Genomic DNA, 23,742 nt, shown 5'->3' with positions numbered 1-23,742 from the left:
TGTGAGCAGTGCCATCCCACAGGGCTCTTCCCAGGATTAGTTGGACCAAATCTGTGTAGCTCGGTGGCTGCGGTGAACACTAAGTACAGACTGGTATAAGCCACTTGCACATTTTCTGATCACGGCAGCTGAGGACAAAATGTATCAAATGCTAAAATAGACTAACATTTGTTTTGCAGGCCTACAATAATATCTTAAGTACAGTAGTCCTGTGTTAAGGGATTTCTTGTGACATACATCATCCCTCTGTGGTGGAGCAGCTGCCCTTGTATTCTGCCTTCAGCCAAAGACGGCATAATTCCTGGAGGTTTGGTGCTTCTGTCATGACAGTTTGCTGGAAGCCCTTTGCTGGGCAGAGACTTTACCAAGCCAACCTGGACATTAGGGCACTCTACGAAGTGTTTTGGGTTTAGACCCCTCTGGAGATAAAAGAAAAGCTAATATTGGCTCACCTTGAGAGCAGGTGCCTGGCAATTGGTAGGCATAGGTTCCTGTCACTGCGGGTTTGCATGATCTAAACCCAGACATTTTTCCTAGGGAAATTTGTCTATTAGACCTCCCAACTGGGGTGGCCACCATGAAAATTTCTGGCAATTTAAATACTTGCTGAGGGGAAAAAAGGCAGAAGAACTGGTTGGATTTAGTCACAAGGAAACGCCAAGTGCTTTCAGACACAAATAAATTGCACAATTTGGCAAAGACAAGACTACTGTTAGATGACCTTAATTTCACAGGCAATATGAGAAAGAAATGAAGGTGATAGGAGTGATCAGCAAAGAGTCAGCATAGAATCAAAAAGATAAAATTCAGCAGAAGCTGCAGCAACCAATTGGCTGGCTGAAAATCAGATTAATCTGAGTACATAGTAAGCAAATTCCTCTGCATCACTATAACATTTAAGAGCAATAGGAGGTCTTCACCATATAAAAGCAATGATGGAAAGTATACAAGGGAAAGAGTTACTGAACGGCCTACTCTTGAACAACAGTCTACTAATGATGATAAAATTTAGAATATTGTCCCATCATAGGAAATATGACAGTGTGAAACACAGAATGGCCTAACAAACAGCAATGAACTAGGGATCAGAGGTTTTATTTCCGTTTCTGTCACAGGCCAGTGGGGTGACTGCAAATAAGGCTTCATGCTCTACCTCAGCTTCCCAACAAGCAAAGCGTTGCAGGAGCCTTGCACTTTGAGTCATAAGAATAGCCCCCACCAATCTGGTTTGAAAGGTAGAAAAGTGTCTAAAAAAAATACTGGAAAGATTTCATCAGTTGTTGAAAACAAGAATCAGTTCACACAATCTCTTTCCTTTTCAGGAGATGTTCTGTTCTCTGAGGAAAGGGAATGGAGATGTTGATATAGCACAAACGTACCTGTGAATTAAGCTGTTTGGGGGTGCATGTAGGCAAGTTGCAATATCACGGACCACTGTACTGGCTATTAAATCCCCAAGTGATGCGTGTTCTGCAGAGCAGCCTCCTGCGCAGACACAGCCAAACACCAGCAATGGGTTTTTAAGGCTGTCTTGAGCACAGAGCTGACTGTTCACACTCCTTCCTGGTATCCTTAGCATGGAGGTGTGTGAGAAGGCATCTCAAAAGTAGGTGGAGGTTTTTGTAGAAAACACTTCCCTCCAGCAATTGCTGACAGAGGAACAGGCTGTGACGCTGTTGCAAGATGGAGGAGATGATAGCAACCCCTGTAGCTTTTATTTGCTGCCGTTAACGACATGGGTGATGGGTGGAAAGATAACAGCAAGGCAATGCCATCTCCATGCCCTGCCTTTAAGTGCATAGCCTGAAAATCCAGCCTGATGTTTATATAGTGTTTTCATACCTGTAATCTGCTAAATGCTGTGATTAAATAATTGCGCTTAAGGTTATAACTGCTTTTAAATGGTACAGTTTAACACCGAGCGTTAGAATTGACAAACGCCATTCCCCCTAGAGTAAGTAACCAAACCTAACCCTGGGGGCTGAGAGCTGTAAGAACACCCAAAGGTTGCAGAGGGGAGGAAACCCCAAAAGGAGGAGTATTTTATTGGCATCTGGGGATGAAAAGGGGAGAAAAGTGAAAGGGAGCAGTGGAGTGGCCTAAAACATATTTATTTTACACAGGCTGTGCTGTTATGCTAAGTGGATATTTCCCTTAAGGTAAAGAAGTCTGGCATGAAGTGGCGAAAGAACTGTCATTTTACTGGCATAGCGAAGTTTGGGGCAATAAGCCATGCTGGCATGTGTGGGCAGCCCCTCCTAGAGAAATAGTTTCCAATGTGGGGTGCAAGTCTTGCCTCCTATGGTTTAAAAAAAAAAAAAAAAAAAAAAAAAAGAGACTTCTCTGCTCAAATGTCTCTTGTGAACTGCGCAGTGGCTCCTGAGAGCTGAGGAGCAGGAGAGGGAGCTGTGGAAGAGTTTCACCTGTTCTGTAGGGTGGTGGTATTTTTCAACACCACGTGTGGTTTTGGTACGAGCTGAAATGACAGCAATCATGTAAAGCAGCCATGAACACGGAGCAAAGCAAAGGAAGGCTGGCTTGAGGAACCGATCCTCATGGGCTCTGGTGGTCCCAGACCACAACAGATTGCCACAAGAAGGGGTAAGCTACCTGTGGACCTAAGTCTTCACTGAGGATTGTGAAGTACGACCATTTATACATTACCACATTCATGTGATACCATACTTACCTATGCAATACTGTGCTTACCTATGCAGTTGGCTTTTCCCTTTCCCTCTTTAATGAAGTATTGTTACACTCGGGAATAGGTAAAATTAGCTTGTGAGGTACCAGAAGGTTTGGTTCAATTTTTTTCCCAAGTTTCTGGACGGGCTTGAAGCTGTTGTTTTATTAGCAACCCTTGATAAATCTGAACCGGCCCCTGTGACTGCCAGACAAGTCCTGACAGAAGTTAGACTAGAATAATTTAATGCAAGGTTGGACCAGATGATCTCTAGAGGTCTCTTCCAATCTAGACTTTTTATGATGGTATAAATGGATGATTATTTTTTTTTAATAGCTGCGTGACTTAGAGGCAGAGCTTCGCGAATAACTGATCTTTTTGGTTAACTGGATGAACAGAAGGTTGAGGAGGGAGACGCAGTGTCGGGAAACAATATTTTCCGACTCTCAGCAAGCTTTCCTCTCCCATTACAGAAACACTTAGCAGTGTATCAAGGCATTGCATTCCAGGCAAAATATAACAATTTCTACTCCTTTCACAAAGATTATATTCAGTTAGGGTTTTTTGAACAAAATGCTACTTAGGATGAAAAATCAAAATGTTTAAAAACACATTTCAGGCTTTTAAAAAAATGTGTTGTTTTCTTGAGGGAACTATTCATGAATTTCTGAAGAGACGACTGAAAGCATGGATAGTCTCCAGCGAGCCTGACTTCATTTTTTGCCAGATAGACTATTTCATTAAAAAACAATCAATCCCTTTGTCTGCTTAATCACTGTTCTGACAGGCTGCAAGGGAAAGACGAAGAATTCCTGCTCCGTGCGGTGCTGCAGAGTCACATGAAGGCTAAATGGAAAGCCAAACCTAATTTTGCAAGGGGCCATTAAGAGCCGTGGGCTCTCCAGTCCCACAAGAATAAAATCTTAACACAACAAGGTCCCGAGTTTTAAAAGCAAATTCCTGAAGTTCTGCTCACCAGCCTGCACTTACCCATTTAAATACCTGGGCTGGTAGGCAAGGGTACTTAGCAAGCAGCAGCATCGCCACTTGCGAGTTAACGGGAAATGCTGGGTGATCAGGACTTGTCAAAGTCATACCAGTTCCTTTGGTACCTTAGGTGGTCTCAGACCTTGGATGCACGTTCAAATATTCACGGATGCATACAGTCCACTTGAAGTTAATGACACCACACAGTCCAATAAGACTTTTTTCTTTTTTTTTAATGGGTATTTAGGGAAGATTTTAGGTCCGACTTCAGGCATTTTTGCTTTTACATTAAATCTTGGCCCAAGATTTTTCTCATATAGCTCACAAGATGCCTTTAAATTCTTTTCCTCACCTTCTTCCTCACTAGATTACTGAGTGAAAACATTATGTTCGTCATAACATTCATCAGTAATAATAATTCAAAATAGAGTAACCATACACTAGAGGTTAAAAGATATCAAACCTCTGCAAAATGAAAACTAACATCAGTGAAGATCCTTATAGTATGTTTGAATGAGCCTAAATAATAAACAGAGATTGCTTCCTGAGGCAGCGTCTCTTTTGAGTGCTGCATCAAAGCCTAGCTTAAAAGCCAAGATCGCTCCCCTGGACAAGCCAAGCGAGCAGGACTCTCTGACTCCAAGTATCTGAGCAACACTGGCTGAAAAAAATAATGAAACGTGAAGCAGAGGCAAGATGCTGATTGACTGAGGGCATATGGGAGACCTAAGGACAACAATCAATCATGGATCTGTAAGCTGTTTAAAACTACTCGATGCGAGGGAGCCAGCGAGGGAGCAGCATCTGTGCGCTCGGACCAGCTGCGGTGCCTCCGAAACCCAACCCAACACACAAATTAGGGGCAAGCACTGCCATGAGAGCCCAGTCCCCGCTCTCTAGCCCCCACCAGTGGGGAGCACCACGCAACCTGTGCCCCCTGCTAAGGGGAGGCACTTGAGCATGGAGACGGAGCCCAGGTCTCTAAATATTTAGACAGCCGATGTTTTCAGTGGTATTTTGGGTTTCCCACCAAGGTTTGCAGGGGCGCCTGTTTGGACAGGTCGGGAAGGGAACGCCCGGCGCAGGCCACGGAGCATGCAGGTTGGATGGGGAACACAACCCACTGTCACCGCGTTTGAGGCTAATCGGGTTTGATGTCTCACCTCTTGGTTCAGCATGGGCTTGCAGCCCGAATTTTTGTTGGTGAGCTGCAAGGGTGCTATCTGGCTTGTCATGTCTAATAACTCTCTCTTCTGAAGGCTGATATACTGAAAGATCTGTGCTGCTGATGTTAAAAGCCGGATTTTCAATGCCTTCTGTTGCTGCTCTCTCTTCTTTTACTACAGAAAACAAGGAGGTCAGAAGAGCACATTATAGCAAAGTGTATTTCAATGACAAGCAGAAAATTCCTTCTAGTAATTCCTTTGCTGAAAGACTCAAGTGTATCGTCCTCAAATGTCGCCAAAACAGAATTAGGTTAAAATTAACTCTAAAAAAAAAAAAAAAAAAAAGAATAAATGATTAAAATAATTACAAATTGCACCCTGACAAGCAAGAGCAAAATTTCGCCCACAGCCATTTGTCTGTAATTAGTTAATTAATCCTTACACAAATTATGAGCAATAACTCATCAAGCAAGGCTCACCCATCAGAAATTCAGCCGACTTGGATTTCTTCTGCTTAGTTTGCTTCAGAGCCTTCTGCTGGAACTTCTGGAGGGAAATTGTTAAATGAATAAATTAGCTAAAGAACGAAGATCATCCTTTATGATCCACAACTAACACAGTATTTTAAATATGGGATGGCATTGAAATGTCATTTAATTTACATCTCTGCTAAAGGGGTCAAACACTAATTGAACAACAGAAGTGGAAGAATTAAATAAAATAGGAGAAGAAAAGTTAAAACAAATGCCAAATGAAGGTCACATTAAAATACTTTGTTTTTTCCCAAGTTTAATTAATGCAAAGGAACCTCAACAAATGAAGAACATTATAAGACTTGCCTTTACAGTTTGCATTCAGCAGCAACTGCTTTATTTCACTTGCAGAACTGCAGTGCTTCATTTAGAAAAGTTTGGTTATGCAGCATATTTATAGACAGACTTCCCTGATATCCCCCATTCCCTTCTTTTCTAGGTCCACTTACACAACCAGTGTATTTGTTCATCACAGAACACCTAAAAATGAATGAGCTGTACCATTTTGTGCAAGGCGATAAAATAAAAATAACTCCAAAACAATTTACGACGAGATGTCACAAAAGAGAGATCACGGTCCAGAAGAGAGGGGAAGCAGGACTCACTACAACGATAAAAAGTTCGTTTAATATTAGAGAGATGCCAACAACAGTTACAGTGAAAACAAATAGCAGGAGATCTTGGAGGACCCAGACTCTGACAAGTTCCATGTTAATTCTCATGGGGAAGCCAGACTCAAAAAAAACGTGGTCACATTATTACCATCAGGAAGGCCCAAATGCTAAACACCATCTTTGTATAATACCTTGAGCGGCGCTAGCAAGAGAGTCACACGTGGGCTGGTGCATGGCTACAGACCGCTATAATAGATGCTAACAGTCAAAGCAGGCAGAGATTACCTAAAACAAAGTACATCTGGGAGTATTAATCAAAGCCAAAACCGAAGTAAGAAAACAGTTAGACCCATTTATTTTCGAACGTCACACGGCAGTTTCTCAAAACAGCGTTATTTTTTCAAGCCAGTTGCTTAATTGTCCACTGATAAAGACCACTCCTGGCAACATAGCTCCTGGAAACTGTCAATACAAAAGGATTAATTACAAGAATCACTGAAAAATTGCAATTTTTAAAGCATCCGTCTTTCCCATTTGATTGTGGGTGTCAATTTCAAGTGAAAAAACAATGCTTGCAGCAGACACGATCAATAAATCTGTCAAAAATAACTCAACCATAGCACTGACAGATTACTATAGATATTAATATCTTCATATACATCCACGTATGTATGCACATATGCATATATGCTAGTCTGAAAACAGTGGACTTCCTCTAAATTAAGACTACTACCCTACTAAAAAGCTAATATGTGTAAAAATGACTAGACACAATCTGGAAACTACAATAAATAATATAACAGAATTAATTCCTACAAGTCACATGCAGTACAACTGAAGTTAATGATAATTTTGACAGGAGTTCAATAGGTTCAGAAATTCACTCTACCGTTGCTGATTTTTTCCCAACTGAAAAATCTTTCAAAAATACACATTAGCTCGGTTAGTATCTTTAGAATCATATCCCTTTTGCAATATTAAAGTATTGCTGCATTCCTGCATACCATAAAATTTTAATCAAGTCAGTTTTAAAGATTACAGCAGTATTTGTAACGCTGCTGTGTGATGATTATTCTTATTACGCTGCGTATAATCACCACACAAAACCTTAAACTTTATGTCAATAGCTAAAGAAAACAACGTCTAGACAAAATTCTGAGACAACTTTTCAACCGGTGTGACTCGGTATACATTCGTAACTTTGACGGAATTGAGATGATCTGCATTACGTTCTCTGTATTCCTCCGCATGTCAGAGTTCCCTAGCAAAACCTACATAGGCCAGAGTCAACTTTCAATTGTTACAGTCTGTAAAACGCATAAGCTCCTTTCACAGCAAGAATTAAAAAAAAAAAGTTTTTTTAATTCCTCCTCCCCCATATCTAATAAAGATGCATAGCGGGTTCTGATGTTTCGGAGTATCTTTTCCTGTGTGTGTGTTTTGAGGGGTTTTTTGTTTGCTTGTTGTTTGGGGTTTTTTTAAAGTATTCGGTATAGTTAGCACCAAATTTTGTTTTTTCAGGGATACAATAGGCTACAGTTTTTGTCACTTCACCCACTCAAACACAAATTAGTATTTTCAAGTAGCTGATGAACAGGCTTGTGACACTTACTTACTTTCCAAAGAACTTCAAAAGAAATTATGCCCTTGTCCCTTAATGTGATCAGGATTTGAAAAGGTGCTTTTCATAAGTTCCTATTTTTAGAATGAAAGCAACACTTCATTTTCAACAGCAGAAAGGAACTCTTCCGGGGTTACTTCTCAACGTAACTCGGTAGCAGAGTATTTCGGTGCTGGCTTTTGTGTAATCAACACATGGTCTTGTCACTTTGTGCTTCAGAGGAAATTAGAAGACATTTTCCTCTCTTACCTATCTCCAGCCAATTTCCTCATCCTTCTCTCTTTGACACATGAGCACCTTTAAGTCATGTAAATTACACTCTTTTTTTCAACCCCCCCCCCCCTTCATTTTAGGTTTCCTTCCCCAGCCCCCCTACCTTTACGATACCTTTGCCTTCTCATCAGAGAATAGGCAGGAAATTATCCAGTGGCATTTTATATTCATTTTATCATTAGTCACTACTAGTTAATTTATGTATTTATGCAAATTTATGTCTAAAGCAATTGTTCTTTAATCAGTTCGCATGTACCTGCAAAACTCAGGTTTGCAACAGCAAATTAAATAAAACTCTTTCAGTGACCACTTGCCGTATTTGCAGGCAAAGTCCAGTTGTGTGAGCATACCTAGATTAATGCACATGAATGCGCGTCCGTGCAGAAAGCCACCATTCTAATATAGGACATTATCCAAAAATAAACATAAATAAGCATTCCTACAAAAAAGCGAAGTGACACAACTTGAGCCTCAAGTGATACAATGGCTGTGCTGGTTTACACCTGCAGTGGAGGTGCTCCAGCTTGCATCCACAAACAAAACACGTCAGACCTGTCCATCCCCCACCAGCACATAGAAAGGGGATGTCCTTTGCTTGCAAAGTCAAGTTTAAGGGGTGATGCTGCTGCTGATAGCAATTCATCCTAGCTCAAAGCTCCACCACAGTTGGTGAAAAACCAAAAGGCTTGCCTTTTATTTTAATTTTTAAATGCTTTTTTACCTTGAGTGTGCTGCATTACAGCAAAGGGGAGTTAGAAGTGTCTGAGCACAGCGCAGACTAATCAGCATGTCATTCAAAATGTGACCTAAACCTTTAAATGCCTTTTTGCATGCCGTCGTCATTAAAACGCACCGCCTGCTTTCCGATACCAATTGAAACAAAGGAAAACCGGGAGTACCAGGACCTGCCGTACTCGGGTCTGCGGGAGAGCAGCGAGCGCCGCAACAACAGCAGCAGCGAGGGAAAAAACCCTCATTTATAACCAGTGACAACTAAAACCTATGAAGTTTTTAAAAGAATGTGATTGTTGTCAAAAGGAATTGGGTACAACAATGCTGCGTTCAGCTCTGGTTCCACTCAAAGCCGTGGCTGAGGGGCTCTGGGAAAGCTGCTGGAAGGCTGGTGGGCACAGACCAGCAAGAAAGTGAATTTTGCATACTGTACGGATCATCGCTCAGTTCAGGGCAGTCATATTGAATCTGTGATCAACCAATTGTGCTTCATGAAACCGTCAGCCCTCATTTATGTCTAGCTGTTTTCTTCTGTCCTGCTGTAAACAAGCTCTGCTCTGAGCTGTCTCCCTACCCTTATCTGCTTACGAAGATCACACAGACAGACCTCATCAGCAGCCTTAGAGTTAAAGTTAAAGTTACTGCTTCCAGACAGCAGTCCCCATGCAAGCTGGAAGTCAAAAAGAAGAGCAACTTTGGAATGACAGAGTTTTAGTTCCTTTTAGGAAATGCATACCTTAGATTCATACACATACTGGCATGTTATGTCTCTTTCATGAAATTAAATTAGGTGTTCCTAATATGAACAACTGTTTCTAACATCAGCAAACTAGCTCAGCAGATTCATCCATGGTTTTGTTTGTGGGTTGGTTTTGTGGTTTTGTTTTTTGTTGTTTTTTTTTTTTTTCCTTTGGGGCCTTGTTTGAATACAGCCCAAAGAGAAGTAGCTGGAAATATTGTCAATCTGGTAGAGCTCCAAGAACCTAATAATGCCTGAAATGCTCTAAGGAGTGTAATGATGGTAAGCAGGAACAGGTATGTTGGCTTCTGTTCTCATTCACTTCAGCGAGAGCATTAGCCTTCCAACATAAAGCAGAGCACAGCTTTCAGAGAGTGATCCTCTTGCATGAGAAGGGATGGAGCCTTACTACAAACATATTCCTCTGCGAACACACAAACACAAATGCGTTAGTTGGTATTTACAGCATTTAATTCTTGCAACCAGCTGCTGAGTCCCTGTTAAGGCTTTCCTTTATGCAGCTGGAGCTGGAACCTTTTCCCTTTTCCTAGTCTATTACTTTGTCTATTTAAGGGATGGCAGCCAAAGAGAAACAGCTTGTAATTTGCACCTGTCTGCTTTAAGCACTCCGTGTTAGATTTTGCAGAGAGCAAACTCTTCATGGTTAATGAGGATGACACTTAGTAGGGTCAAACATTATTTTTTTTTTTAGCTGACTCCGCAGCAATTAAAAAAATAAATTAAAAAAATACCGACTTCTTTTAATCCTGTGCTAGCTAGAGAATGAGGCTAAAGGAAAAGCCGTGTCGAAAAAGAACAGCTCAGTGTGTAGGTGGAAGATGTAAGCCCATGTGTCTAGTCTAATTTAATATTGGGCACAGCTAGGCACGACTGAACCTCCACACTGCCCGTGCAGGAGACATGAGAGAGCTTTTACCTCTTCCCCCAATAAAATCCAGAATTGTTTCAGAAAGCGACCACATACAAAGAATCCTTCTGAATTTCTACATACTGGGCTGCCTTTTGAGGACTCACAGCACACTTTGCTCCTTACAGGGTCAGGCCTCTGAGAAAATTGTTCTCCGAGAATTAAAACGAAATGCACACTTCGCTCCTGAGGTGCGCAACCATTGCCATGCAGAGATGCACGAGCTGGAGCGTAGAGCAGTGAAGGTGTACCTCAAGTGAATAACCCACGTGTGATCTTTCCAGCCTTACATAAACTACCTTAGCACATTTGCTTCTTGCTAGAAAACAAGCATTGGCGCTTTCAGTCAACTGTGGTATCACTTAAAATTACATTGAAAGAAATAACAATTACACTGGCATATTCGTTCAGTTACCAAGAAGTAGATTTTTTTTCTTGCTTGCTCTTAAAATAGAAAAGTCCTCAAAAACTCAAGCTACAAAGCTGATGACAAGAACAAAAACACTGGAGGGGGGAGAATGAGAATAGAAAGGAAATAAAACGAAGTAAAACATACAACTTATTAAAGAAAACATTGGTGCTACATTTTGATTTCATAAATTGTCCTCATTTGTACTTCCTGTTTAAACAATAACTAACACAATGATGGGTTAAATGAAGTTGAGATTGTCACAAACATGGCCTCACTAGTAATTAATGTAGTTTAATATGGTTGTTGGCACACATCTCACATGACAGATAATGTTCCAACATGTCACTGATAGGACCTTTCAGCACAGCTTTAGGAGATCTACCAGGCATTGCCGAGGTTGGTTAGGTCAAAGGGTTGAACCATGTGTAATTCAGAACAGAGGAGGTCCCACGGTCGCTCCACAAAAACAATTACGCTACTTATTTCACTCCATCCCTTGCCCGAAATTCACAAGCCTCACAGTTTCAGTGCAGTCAATCTTGCTCTGCCCTGGGGCTATGAGCCACATGAAAATATGTGGTGCTGTGTTTATAAATCTAATCAAAAATAGAAACAGTAGACAAGCACAATGAGGTCCTACTATGGATCATGGGAATTCTCTAAATTCTGAAGGCACTTTTGTTTAACTTCTGTGGGCCTTCTCCTACCATTACATTGTCTGGTACTCTCGTTAATCATCCCCTTGACTTGTCAATGATATAAAGGAGCCTACACGTCTGCTGACTTCCCTCCCATCACACTACAAATAATATTTTGAAATAGCAATGCTAGGAAAAGCCCTTTTAATTTTTCTGGTTTAAAGCGTGGTTTTTCTTCACTTACCTCTTTCTCCATGCCAGCCTGCCCTTTCTCAAACCTGCAGCAGAAAATGCTTCCTCCTGCAATAAAAAAGAGGAAGTGCATCTGAATTTTCAGCCTACACACAGTCAACTAATACCCTTAGGTTTAACACACAGACTTGCAGAGCACCAACCTAGAAACCTGCCAGGATGAGGGGTCTTTTCCTGCTGCAGTTCCTGCTCCTGCATGGACAAAGAGCAAAAGGAGGATACAGTGCTGTTCCCTGCTGTCATCTTTTTGAAAAAAAAAAAAAAAAAAAAAAAAAAACCAAACAAAAAAAAACCTTTGCATCAGATCACAATTAAAAAAATAGCTAGCAAACAAAGATAAACAAGAAAAGAGTAGTTTAAGCTCAGATGAAGTAATACCAACAAAGATGTAGTTTTGAGGGGAAGTAGCCCAGAAATGGGTAGTTCCTACCCACAGACAGTAACTACTAAAGCAATGCAAAGTTTGCTGTGGAATACAGCTAACCTGAAGATTACAGTGCTAAAACTGCCAGTCTCAGGAATGATTCAGTGATGCAGCATTTAGGTGGGTCCCACTTGTGCCTCACACCCTGTGCTGGGATTTCCATTAGAAGGATGGAAATCATCCTCTGCTCTGAGGTTATAGCCATATAAGAAAACACACAATAATTTTACAAGTTATGTATCACATCAGCAAAAGTGCCTTGATTTTATACCAGCTACTTTTGTCTCTATGTGGGAAAAAAATTATTCATTCAAAATAGCTAGACGGGTTGTCCCTGTGCTCATGGAAATCAATGGCAAAACTCAATCTGACTCCAGCCACAGGACCTGAACTGCAATGAATAGCAAGCTTCTTCCTTTGCCAGCTTTTCCCTTATGCATTTATACAAACACACATTCAGATTGTTTTGCAGGGCCTGAAAACAAAACAAGACTTTGAACAATTAAAAATACCCCTCCAGAGTCCCTCAGAAGCTTTAATTGACCTTCTAGGTCAGAAGATGCCCCGTACAAAGTACATGTTTGGCCCCAGTTGAGGAAACTCGCTCTTCCTGAGGGCACGAGGCAAAGAAGTGCTTAATTCTAAGTACATGCTTAAGTTCCATTGAAATCAATACAATGGACAGTGGACGGGGCCACAAATTCTCCACGGAAAAAGGCTGCATTGTCACTTTGGTTGCTCAGTAATGAATGAAGGTCTGAGCTTTTGCCCAGGTCTTGCTGACGCTGAGAGTCTGCTGACCTTTGCCATCACTCTTCGATTTCGGTGCCCTCCTCGGAGTGCCAAGGCCACTGCAGAGATGCCGGGGGCTGCAATTCCAGCAACTCCCGCTCTTCCTGCAGCCAGCCCTGCCTAAACAGCCCTTGTGCCGTAGCCCACAGCTGTTGCAGAAACTATGCCGAAACTCCTCCCTTCCATAGCACTCTGCGATATTGAAAATAAAGCCACACCAAGATCACACAGGTAGGCTAAGGTCATATATCTAGTCATCATATGCCTCTGAAACAACCCCAGAGTCCCAATTTCAAAATCCAGGATGGGTTTCCAGGCCAAGGCAGTATCTGCATCATTTTTCCAGCTGCTCTAATCTAATTACACATCCACTGAACACAACAGGTAAATAATTTTGAGTCCGATGGCATGGCACATTCCTCGTTATGGCTCAAACAGGAGCAGCAAAAACCAAGAAACTGAATAAACCAAAGACAATAAAAGCTTGAAACAGCTCCCCTCCTTTTCAAGGTAGAAACACAGGAAGCTGCCAGCAGAAAGAACTGATAAAGACATAAATTCAACGTTTCCCTCCATGGCCAACATCTGCTCATTGAAGAGGAGCCAAAGATGCAGCAATAAGGACTTTGAAAGCCACAATAGTCCCAGGAATCCAAACATCAATGGGAAGAGTTGGAGTCTCATCTTAAAGAATATGATTGAGCAAATTAGGAAAACAAAGGCAAAGATATATAAACAATGAGTTCAGAGGAAACATTAACAACATTAGTGCCTTAAAAGTTATTTTATTAGAGTTCAGGAACTTCCCTTTATTTGGGTTTTCTGGGGAATTTGTTTGTTTGTTTGGGTGGGGGATGACTTTGGTGGGTTTTTTAAATGAAGGTGTTAGACGCTGCTTTTCCTTTTTTCTTTTAACACCAATCAGGCAACACATTCAACACTGTTGACTGTGGCCTTATCTAACCTCATCAGTCTATTTTCTGTATCTGGATAACAGCTGAATCATTAGCATTAAACCGGCTTGCAGTCCTGAAAGAGTATAACAAAAACAAAGTACGTGATTTTTCCATCAATCAAAAAACAACATAAAACTTATTTCAGATCCCACCAGATATTTCCTTTTATACCTAGTTGGTGTAATGTTTTGTATGATTTAGAGGTGGTTTTTAGTTATTTTTAAGTACATTTGTATTAAAATGACAAAGCAAAACAACCTCTTAGAAGTTATTAAATTGGATTCTTCCACTTTCTCTTTTTTTCTTCTTCCATTTTTCCCCCAGTTGTGCTGGTTTTCTCCATAAGACTAACAACTAGGGAAGCTACATCAAATATGCAAGATATGCAAGTAGCTTTCTGTAATGAAAATAATTGTTTTCTAATACAAAGATGGAGGAATTAAATACAGGGAGGTGCAACAAAAGTAACGCCACAGCTGTATCCATGGGATCCTGTTGCCAGTTGCAGACCTGTGAGAGATCAAAACAACAGACCTTCCCACTGGAGCAGGCTGCGGTACCTCTTTCTCACACCAGTTGACACTTTATGCTGTATCAGCTACTGGAAACCACTTGGTTTGCATGAAGGGCCTCTATACGATGAGATTCCTGTGAATGTAGCCATAAAATGTCCCGTTCTTGCCATGCTGGCACGCAGAAGAAAGCTGCTGTTTGTAGCCATGCTCCCAGCATCTCCTTGAAGCGCTCCCAAGCGCACAGGCACGTTATCACGGGCCAAGGAGAGCAATGCTGGGCACAGCTAAGGCGCTGGTGATTGCTGGCAGAGAAATAGCAGGTTCATAGCAGGAGTAGCAAAGCAACAGTTTGTCATCACGGTGGTTGCCTTCACTCCTTTCTCACCTTCACCTGGTACACAATTTATCACATGCTAAGAAGAAGTGCTGTGGGATCTCTGTGCTACAATATCGGCAGAAACCACTGAGTAAATGATAACCCTAACAACCTACTTGTAATTCCCTTTGGACTCTCTCATAAATACCAGCTAGCCAGCATTGGTCTTTAAGAAGTATTTCTTCAGGGGAAAATTGCACCTCTGGTGAAGAGAATCCATCAGTCACTTAAATTCAGCAGGACTGACCTTTGAAGCCACAAGCACTGTGCTTATCCTTCTTTAATCACCAATTTTGGGAGCAGGTCCTTCAAAGTAAACTCAGATCCTTTCTATCCTTTCTCTTTTTTTTTTTTTTAATTTAAAAAGTAAGGTGTTTACTGCAAATATGCTTTTATAAAGATCATTAACACAGTTAAAATTAAGCTCACATTCAATTACTTTGCTTGATAGGCTGTAATGTTCCTAGTCTTTTTCTATGTGCTTGAAAAAGTAGATAGATAAATTATTTTTCTATTGATAAGCCTCAGTAGGCAGCTAAGCATCACTCAGCCACTCGCTAACCCCCTCCACCCAGTGGAGTTGGGGAGAGGATCAGAAGGGTAAAAGTGCAAAAACTCATGGGTTGAGATAAAGACATAATTTTCTTAGGGCAGCTCCACAATTTTGGGTTTTATGATAATGGGATGACCTACACGGCACCAGGCCTCACCAGGCATTAGATGGGGTTCACCTTTCTGAAAGGGGGAAGAGGGTCTTTGCTCACAAGCTAGCAGGGCTCATCAATAGATCTTTAAACTAGACTTGAAGGGGGAGGAGACAACATCAGGCTTGCCCGGGACAAGCTGTGAGATGACACACCAAGGTTAGAGAGGCAGGATGCTAACAAGGGCCTGTAGCTCTGAGACATGCTGACTACACTGCAGCACACTTGGAATTCTTACAGAGATGAGCCAGGGGCTCCTGAGGTAAAACATCCCTGTGTTATCAACACTTTTATCACAAATCCAAAACATAAACCCACACAAGCTATTATGAAGAAATTTAACTCTATCTCGGCTAAAGCCAGTACACTACATCATGCCAGCAATTCCTGTGGAAGTGGCAAGTAACAAATTTTAGTTTCTGTGCCATCATTCCAATATTCCCATTTCCCACCAAACGGAAAGCACCATACACAAACACGTATCAAGCTGCTTCAGAGCCTCGCTTACAGACGGTCATCTCCCAGTGAAGTCACGGTGAGAGTGCTGAAATTTTTAGTGGCCGTCACCTGACAGTTGATACTGCGGGAAGGGCAAAGCCAGCCCCATCCCAAACAACAGTCTTTCCAGGATGGGATGACAACCTCCCAGTTTTGCTTGCCGGGCTTTTCTTTGGCACAGCTGCCCACCACAAAACCTAGAAACAGCTCAGATCAAGACGGTAGCAGGCAGCAGGACTGGGGCACTGAGCACAGTAAGGAAATCACACTCTTTATGGTCATGGTCAAGCATATATCTCTTTTTCCTCCAGTTTTCCACTTGTAAAAGAGGCACAATAATACTCCACATTACCTCCGTGACTCTACCAGCCATGGTGGGTTTCTGCTGACCTCTCTGGATGCAAAGTCATGGTAGCAGGCACCTCAGCACTGCCACTGTCCTTACTCCTCCCTTCCCATCCACGTTGCAGTCCTTATCCAGCAAAAAAGGGTTCTTTTTGTTACAAAGGGCTCTTCTGACTTGTAATTCTTGAATAACATGGCCTCCAAAATATGTCAGTTAAAAGTACTGAGCTGTATGTGAAATCCTAAAAAATATATATGCTTTAGGGACAAAACCAGTGAATGATTTTGCTTGTGCAAAAACAATATGGTAAAATCTAAGGGGACACCACGTGCAAAGGTAAACAAAAATCTAGACAGGTAGAAAACATTTATCAACAATAAACACGTGAGCAAATAATATATATTTTGACTACACACAATTTTAACGACAACAGCCCCAACTTCTTTTGAAAAGTCATCAGAGTTTTCTCCCTAACTTATTTTCAGGGAATAAGTAGTTCATTATGTGACTGTCTGCATTAGCCATAGATTTTAGCGCTGCTTCATGAACTTCTACTATTCATTCTCCAGTTTGCACTTCTACTACAAAGGAAAGTCAAACAATCAGAAATTACTTTTATACTTTCCGTAGCTTAGGAAATACGCCTATAATTATTGAAGCATCATTTTCCAGGAAATTTTCCTTCCAACTAGCACACATGATTTGCACTAGGAAAAAGTCAGTTTTGCTGTTTATCAGTTACAGATTAAAATTTCAAATACGTCTATAAAAAGGCAATGTTAAAGGTTATTTTGATTTACATCTTCTCTCTGAATTAAGCAAGAACATGCTGGAAAATACAAGAAAATGCATCTTGTAAAAGTAACATCTTTTACACATATACCACTTCAGATATCAATACTGTTTCTAATAGATCAGTAGACTTTTCTTTCAGTCAAAGAGACAGAAATTATATCGTATGAGCGATCCCAGAAGGAATACCTCTAGTGGTTCAAAACGTATTTCACTTGCCTCTGGCATGAGTTTCGGGATTAGTGTCATATATGTGTCAACATAAAACAACACAGGCTATTTGTTTATACATTCGCATTACTCCTCCTTATGTTGTTCTGTATGCCAGCTGACATTGACTATACATGTATATCAATATATTCAGCCGAGTGAGTGCACTCTTCTGTCAGGTACTTGTTAACGAGACATAACCACTGAGTACAAATGAAGGGAAACTGAGGTAATGGTGTCTATAACTGAAAAAGTGACACAAAGCAGACAGGGACTCAACAGCGCTGTTTTCATACTACTCATTAGAAATGGCATTATGTAAAGATGTATTTTGACTAATAAGCAAACAGAGCTGCAGCTTTGTTTTTAAGATCCAGTTAGCTGATAAAACCCAGACACACACAACCTGAAGTTTGTAGGGGTTTGCATTAGTTTTCAACCAACAATAGCAGGAAAATTATGCCCGGCATGTTTTAAATTTGGTATCCTTGATCAGCAAGGCTAGGTGAGAAGTTTCTTTGCTCCAGCCAGAAAATTCAGCAATTGGAATTGTGACTCTGGGATTCGAATTCTTGAACCAGATATCCCTTTGAAATAAATGCTAGCAGTGTTTCATTTATTACATGTAAAAAACAGCCACCTCGAGACCTTGAGCAGGCAAAGAATAGTCAAACATGACTTCAGCCAAATTCCTGCATTTTGGGATAGGCAGCATGTCTTATAGGGCCAAAGCTGGTTTCTAACCAATGAAGTAGCTATAAAAATGAGACACCCTCCATATCATCTAACCAAGTAAAACAGTCAGCAGCAATTCAATTCCATGACATGTTCTCCTTGGTGATGAAGCAGCTTAATAAGTTTCTGCTCTCTGCCCCCTTCCTCTCTTCAGCCATTCATTCCCGTCCCTGGGCCGCAGCTCGCTGCAGTTTCATTGGGCTGATATTACTGTAGATCTAAGCCAGGTTGAAAATACCTGTCCGCAAAACACTTTCCTTTTTTTGTGATTTACCTTGAACCACTTCACTGGTCCTGCACATGGCTATACTACCACAACCAGGGCACAAGGAAGTCCAGCAAGGAAAAAGATCCTTAAGCAAGCTTTCCCATCAAAGAAAAGATATCTTGAAACTAGATCCTATAACAACATTAGAGTTTACTCTGCTAGCCTTTTCAACTAAGGGTCTGAAAACGTTTATGTTCCTCCACCATCGGAACAAAGCAGAAAATTACACTGACTGGCAATGTGAAAACTAGAACAGAATCCACTAAGGCTTCCCTACTGCAGTAGGTATTGCTAATTTAAAAAAAAAAAAAAAAAAAGAAAGAAAATTAAAAAAGAAGGTCTTCACGGAGGTAGTAGGCAGCATTGACTTGAGGATATAGAACCAGGGAGATGACACACTACCACCCCAAGCAATCCTGCCCACCTGTCTCCAGAGAGGTTGCCTACTCATACTCACAGCGCATCCTCTTCTCACTTGTCCATTGCCTTGGGAAGGGTGGGGCAGCCTGGCTCCCCCTTCTTCTCACCCACTTGGGTACCACCTGCTGCCCCAAGGCTGGTTGTTCAGTTTAGGATTGGGGCAGTCTGAAAGTAAAAAGGCAGGAAATTTGCCGTTCTGTAAAGGCTAAGCAAAAGGCCTACAGATCAGTGAAGCCTTTTGAGGTTTGAATGGCATATCGGCATTTTGATAGCCTCTTTCAAAAGAGACAGTTTCACTTGAGAAGCAAGTAAACTGAGCCAGAAGCAGCTGATTTCCCAGCATCACTTGTTTTGTTTGAGAATAAGTTAGTTTTGGGTTTCTTGGCTTTTGCTAGCTTGGGGCCACACCCATAGTTCAATCTAAAATTAGCTTTTAATACTACATTTTTCACTACTACAGAAGAAGGGTTTGAACAGTTTACAACAGTTCATCACAGTTGAACAGCATATTACGTAATAAATGGAAGAGAATAACTGAAGCCTAGTCTGCTTTGTATTTATAGGTCTCAACTCTGAAAAACACTTATGCACGCACTTCTCTATATTTGCATGAATTTCTTCATTGAGTACAGCAGACTAATGTATAAACCCACTCCCAACTGAGAACCATTTGTAGTAAGGGAGCGTGTGCAAACTTCTATAGAACTAAAAAGGCATGATTACACCTCATTTTTTCTGATCCCTCATCCTTCCCTCGCTCCCTCCCTCAAATACCAGATTGAGGATTTAAGGAGCTCATTCTAACATCATTTTCATCAATTTAAGATTGGTATAATTTCACTGACCTGAGAGAACTATTTCTCATTTGGTGAAGGCGAATGAAAGCAGTTTCAGATACTTACTGCTGATCAGTCACACTCTACAAACTAAAAACATTAAAGTGGACATAAGACAGCCCAAATACTGAGCTCTTTTTCACCTGAAATTTCAACACGGTTCTTTCCTACTCTAAAAAACAGAGGGTTTCGTCATGCAAACATTAAAGCAGACTTAATACAAACTTAAATAAGGTGATGCTATAACACGAGATCATAAATGCTTTCTTATTACCATAATTCATTTGTGTTCATTTATTGACGAGGTGGTTAGCTATTTAACTGAATCCAAAAATTATAATTGAGAGATTAAAAACTCTTACCAGTGGCTGTTTGCTACTGCTCTTGCTTATCAAGTTTAACGTACGCCGGCCTGGTTTACTACATGCCCGCACAACAGAAGTCGCAGGTTGGTCCCCGTTAGTTACAATTACTCGGTGGAGCAGTAGTAACTTCCAACTACTCATTAGCAGCAACTTTTCAGATCAGACTGATTTTTCCATTGCAGGGCATCCCACTGCAGCCCATACGTGGTGGTGTGCGGAAGTCAAATAAGGCATGGAGTCCACTGGAATCAATGAGAAGACTACCATTGGTTTTGAAAAATTTTAGAGCATGCCATCAACACTACACAAGCCTTGTACAAAATGTAGAGACAACTAGAAACCACAGGAAATCCAGAGAAACCAGTAGAAACTCACACAGGGGCATGTCTCAGGTTGGACAGGCAATTGACAAGCATCACTTCTACTGCATGTTTAATTTAGGTGATGTTTTCTTGTGGGTTTTTCTCAGAATAGCTGAAAATGTTAAAACACAATCACCTCCATTTTACTTCCTTCTATGTAAAGTCAATTAATCTCCTAAACTGCTAACACAAAACTAAACAAGAATTTGTATAAGGTCCCATTAAACTCTTGTAGATTGAATCTCTCCCTGACATTTCAGAAACTTGTTGAAAGGGTAAACGCGGGCCTGATCCACATGTGAGCAAGGGGGTGGGTCTGTACAGTGCCACTGTGCCTCGTCACATCAGGACTTGGGAGAAACCTTCAGCAGATCTTCAGTTCCACCTGACTTACCTCCATGTTTTTCTCTCTGTACCTGAGCCCTCACAGAAAGAAGACAGTAGTAAAATGCAATACACTGCTTACAATGCCCCTTTTCCAGGCCCTGGCTCGCTGATGTGCTCTTCCTAGCTAAGATTTAGCATATGTTGCAAGTGGAAACTGTATTGCAAGTGGCTGTTTGTCTCAGACTGGATGGATTAATTCTTCTCCATTTTTCACTTCACTCATGAAGCACAAAGGAGTGACATTTCGGTTTGAAGTTACTGATATGCCCATAGGTTAAGTTTAAGCCTTTCATTAGTTACTTTTAACACTTCACGCTTCCCTGAAGGTGATCTTTAAGGTGAAAAAGAAAGGGGTCTGCCCTGTTCTTCTTTCTTAAGATCCATAAAGGATGCCTAAAAAATTTCCCATTTGGGATTAGGGGGTTTTTTTCCTCCTTTGGGGGTGGGTTGTTTTTTTTTTAATATTTGAATTAAGAATGTCAAATCTTGTCTTTCAAGAGTTTTTGAAGATGCTTCCAGAGCACTGGAGAGCTGGATTAGGGAATATCTTCATCTGTTGAAAGAGTGAAGCTGATGGATCTTTCACATGTTTTCTTGCAACTGATTGTTGGGCATTTGAGTTAATTAAGACCAAAGAAAGCAAAACGAGACATGACCCATCACAGGAGATTATGCTGCAGTGAGCTCTGTGTGGGCAAACCACTCCTCAAGCAAAATCCAGCAGGACTCTGTGAGATCCCAAAAGTCCTCTGCAATGGCATAACTGTAGGACTATGGGCTGACACTAACTGGGAGCCTGTCCTCTAACTGCCTCATCATACACAGTTCCCTCAGCCACTTACTTGCACCAGATGAACAGATTTTGGATGTTCAGCTTACGTGCATAAGAAGGAAGACTAAGCATTATAAAGCTTGCCATTAAATTTGAGAGTTTTTTATTTCACTTGTACTAAACCATGCCAATACATCCCAGATGGCAATAGTATCATGTGATTACTGGCCCTCAGTAGCACGCTATAAACTTCCTCGTACTTTATTCCTGCCCTAAATACATTGTTTAAGGCCAAACAACCAGATTTATCTATGGTATTAGGCTAGAGATTCTGAAGTCCATACTTTTGGATGAAAGGAAAGTATGCCAAGTCCTTAAGGTGGTGGTTTTATGATGCTAACAATGACGCTTCACTATATTGACTCCTTTTTTCCATCAGCCATTTACAACAACACACAGAAAAACAACAGGACAGATCAGAACCAAGAGTCCTCTTGATCATCCCATCTGCAAAAACAATCGGCATAATATTTTTCAAGCAAGTTGTTTTGTCATCTTACGAGAGTTATAACCACTTTGTAGTCTTTAATATTGAGTTCAAAGATGTGTTCACCTTAACAAAAAGATGGATCCAGATGCACTACACCACGTATCCCACAACAAAGCATAGGGAGACATTCAGTGTGTTAAACGCACTAAGTTTTATTTTTCCCTCCCCTCTTCCCCCTCCTGCCAAAGGAGAAAAATCACAGGAAGGAGGGAGGTTTCAGGACCAAGGCATTCTATTTGGACCCAAAAAACTTAGATTCAGCATTTGGTTTCACTTTAGGTTTATTGTGTAATCTTGGACAAGTCTCCAGGCTAAACTGCAAAGATCGGTGGACAGCATGGGCATACAAGCTGGAAAAGGCTGGGTCGAGCTGGCCAGACCGGGCGACCTGTTTCAAACTCTTGGAGTCTGCCCTGGCTAAATCAGAGACTAGATTTTGGAATAGCCACCGGGAAAGCATCCTTGCAACCCAAGCCCATTCCTGGAGGGGAAGCTGCTTTGGCAGTGCAGGAAAGGACACAGCGCTCTGCCCCGGCACAATCAGGCTGGCACAGGAGCTGAACTGACCCATCCATAGCCATCACTGCTCCTGGGCACAGCTACTGGGGCCATGGGCATTTTTAGAAATTAAATTTGGAGTGAGAAGAGAAATAACCTAAGAGTTTCAGCAAGATGCAACCCTTGCTTCAGTTTCAACCAAGAGCGAGCCTGTCTGGCATTCTTCAAAAAGAAATCTCAACCTATATGCTGACATCTGGGCGCAAGCTGACCAGGAACACACAATCCCCCTTCTCCTGAAAACATGCAAGGTAATTGCATGAGTCTCAACGTGAAGTTTACACTTCATACCCTATTCGTCAACTAAGAAACAGCTTCCTTTGGCACACAGACAACAGGAACAGGCTGGTTTCATATCAGGGTGTCAAAGAATTTGCTTCAGCTTGGACCAAGAATGTTCAGCCTTGACGCTGACAAGATGCCTCGAGAGCAGCTTCCTTCACACCATCTGCAAATGGTGCTACTGAATATACTGAATACTTTCCAGCTCTCAGCCCAGGGGCACAGTTTGTATCTTAACATGCCGGAGTGAGGAAAATCTAGTGCAGCGTCCTAAGCCAACAGCACTACAGGTGCAGAAAGTTAGTAAACACTAGCAGCTGCTTTATATAGCACAAGGATACTTGAAAGGGGCAGTGGAGGAAATTGAGAACTCAGGTGTGGGTGTGAAACAGGTTGCCATGATCATGGACACAGAAGGCGGTGGCCATGTGAAACCCAATCAGATAGGGCTTTGTATCAGCAGTAAATTTGCCTGTTCTTACATGAAGCAGTTGTAGATGACGGCAGAAAACCAGTGGATGTTAACCGGGATCTTCTGCCAGGTCTTCAGCCTCCATAAGCTGTTACCTGCACTTTTTAGTACAGCTACATCATCCTATACTGACAGGGGATAAGTCTCTGGTTTGTGGGGGGAACCTTTTGACTTTTTTTCAAAAGCAATTTCTCCCAGAAATTGTTACCCAAGGAGAGAGTGTACTTCAAACCCCAAACATTGCGAACTACTGGTAGTGATAGTCCCAGGTTCGAACCTGCCGGCAAACGTCACGTGCCATGTTGAGCCAAACCTCTGTTTGCATTTGCAGATAACGTGGAATTAAATGCATTGTTCCTACTTGTTCCTGTTCCCATGTAACTGTATTTTAACTCAGAGACTAACAACACAGCATGATGTGTGCTTACACAGTTGTATTTAAATATTTTTTATATATATAAAAGTTAAATAAAACCAAAGTAAAAATGACTGATAAAGATCTTCCTCTTTTCCTTTGTATTGCTGCCATTAATACTGTAGGTTG

The 23,742-nt window shown here is 41.4% G+C and overlaps 1 protein-coding gene across 1 annotated transcript in view; it reads right to left on the bottom strand.

The window, feature by feature from the left end:
- Positions 1-12,127, bottom strand: part of LOC141739188 (orofacial cleft 1 candidate gene 1 protein homolog) — a 46,930-nt gene extending 34,803 nt beyond the window's left edge. Inside the window, exons 1-4 of the mRNA XM_074575978.1 lie at positions 11,722-12,127; positions 11,571-11,626; positions 5,316-5,382; positions 4,834-5,010 (exon numbers count right to left, since the gene is read on the bottom strand). Of these exons, the coding sequence (XP_074432079.1) occupies positions 4,834-5,010; positions 5,316-5,382; positions 11,571-11,626; positions 11,722-11,821 (400 nt within the window). The 5' untranslated portion in view covers positions 11,822-12,127. The remainder of the gene's footprint in view (positions 1-4,833; positions 5,011-5,315; positions 5,383-11,570; positions 11,627-11,721) is intronic.
- Between the last annotated feature and the right edge of the window lie 11,615 nt (positions 12,128-23,742).

The sequence above is a fragment of the Larus michahellis genome, chromosome 2 (genome assembly GCF_964199755.1).
Source record: "Larus michahellis chromosome 2, bLarMic1.1, whole genome shotgun sequence".
Lineage (NCBI taxonomy): Eukaryota > Metazoa > Chordata > Aves > Charadriiformes > Laridae > Larus > Larus michahellis.
This window is presented reverse-complemented; position numbering and strand designations above follow the sequence as displayed.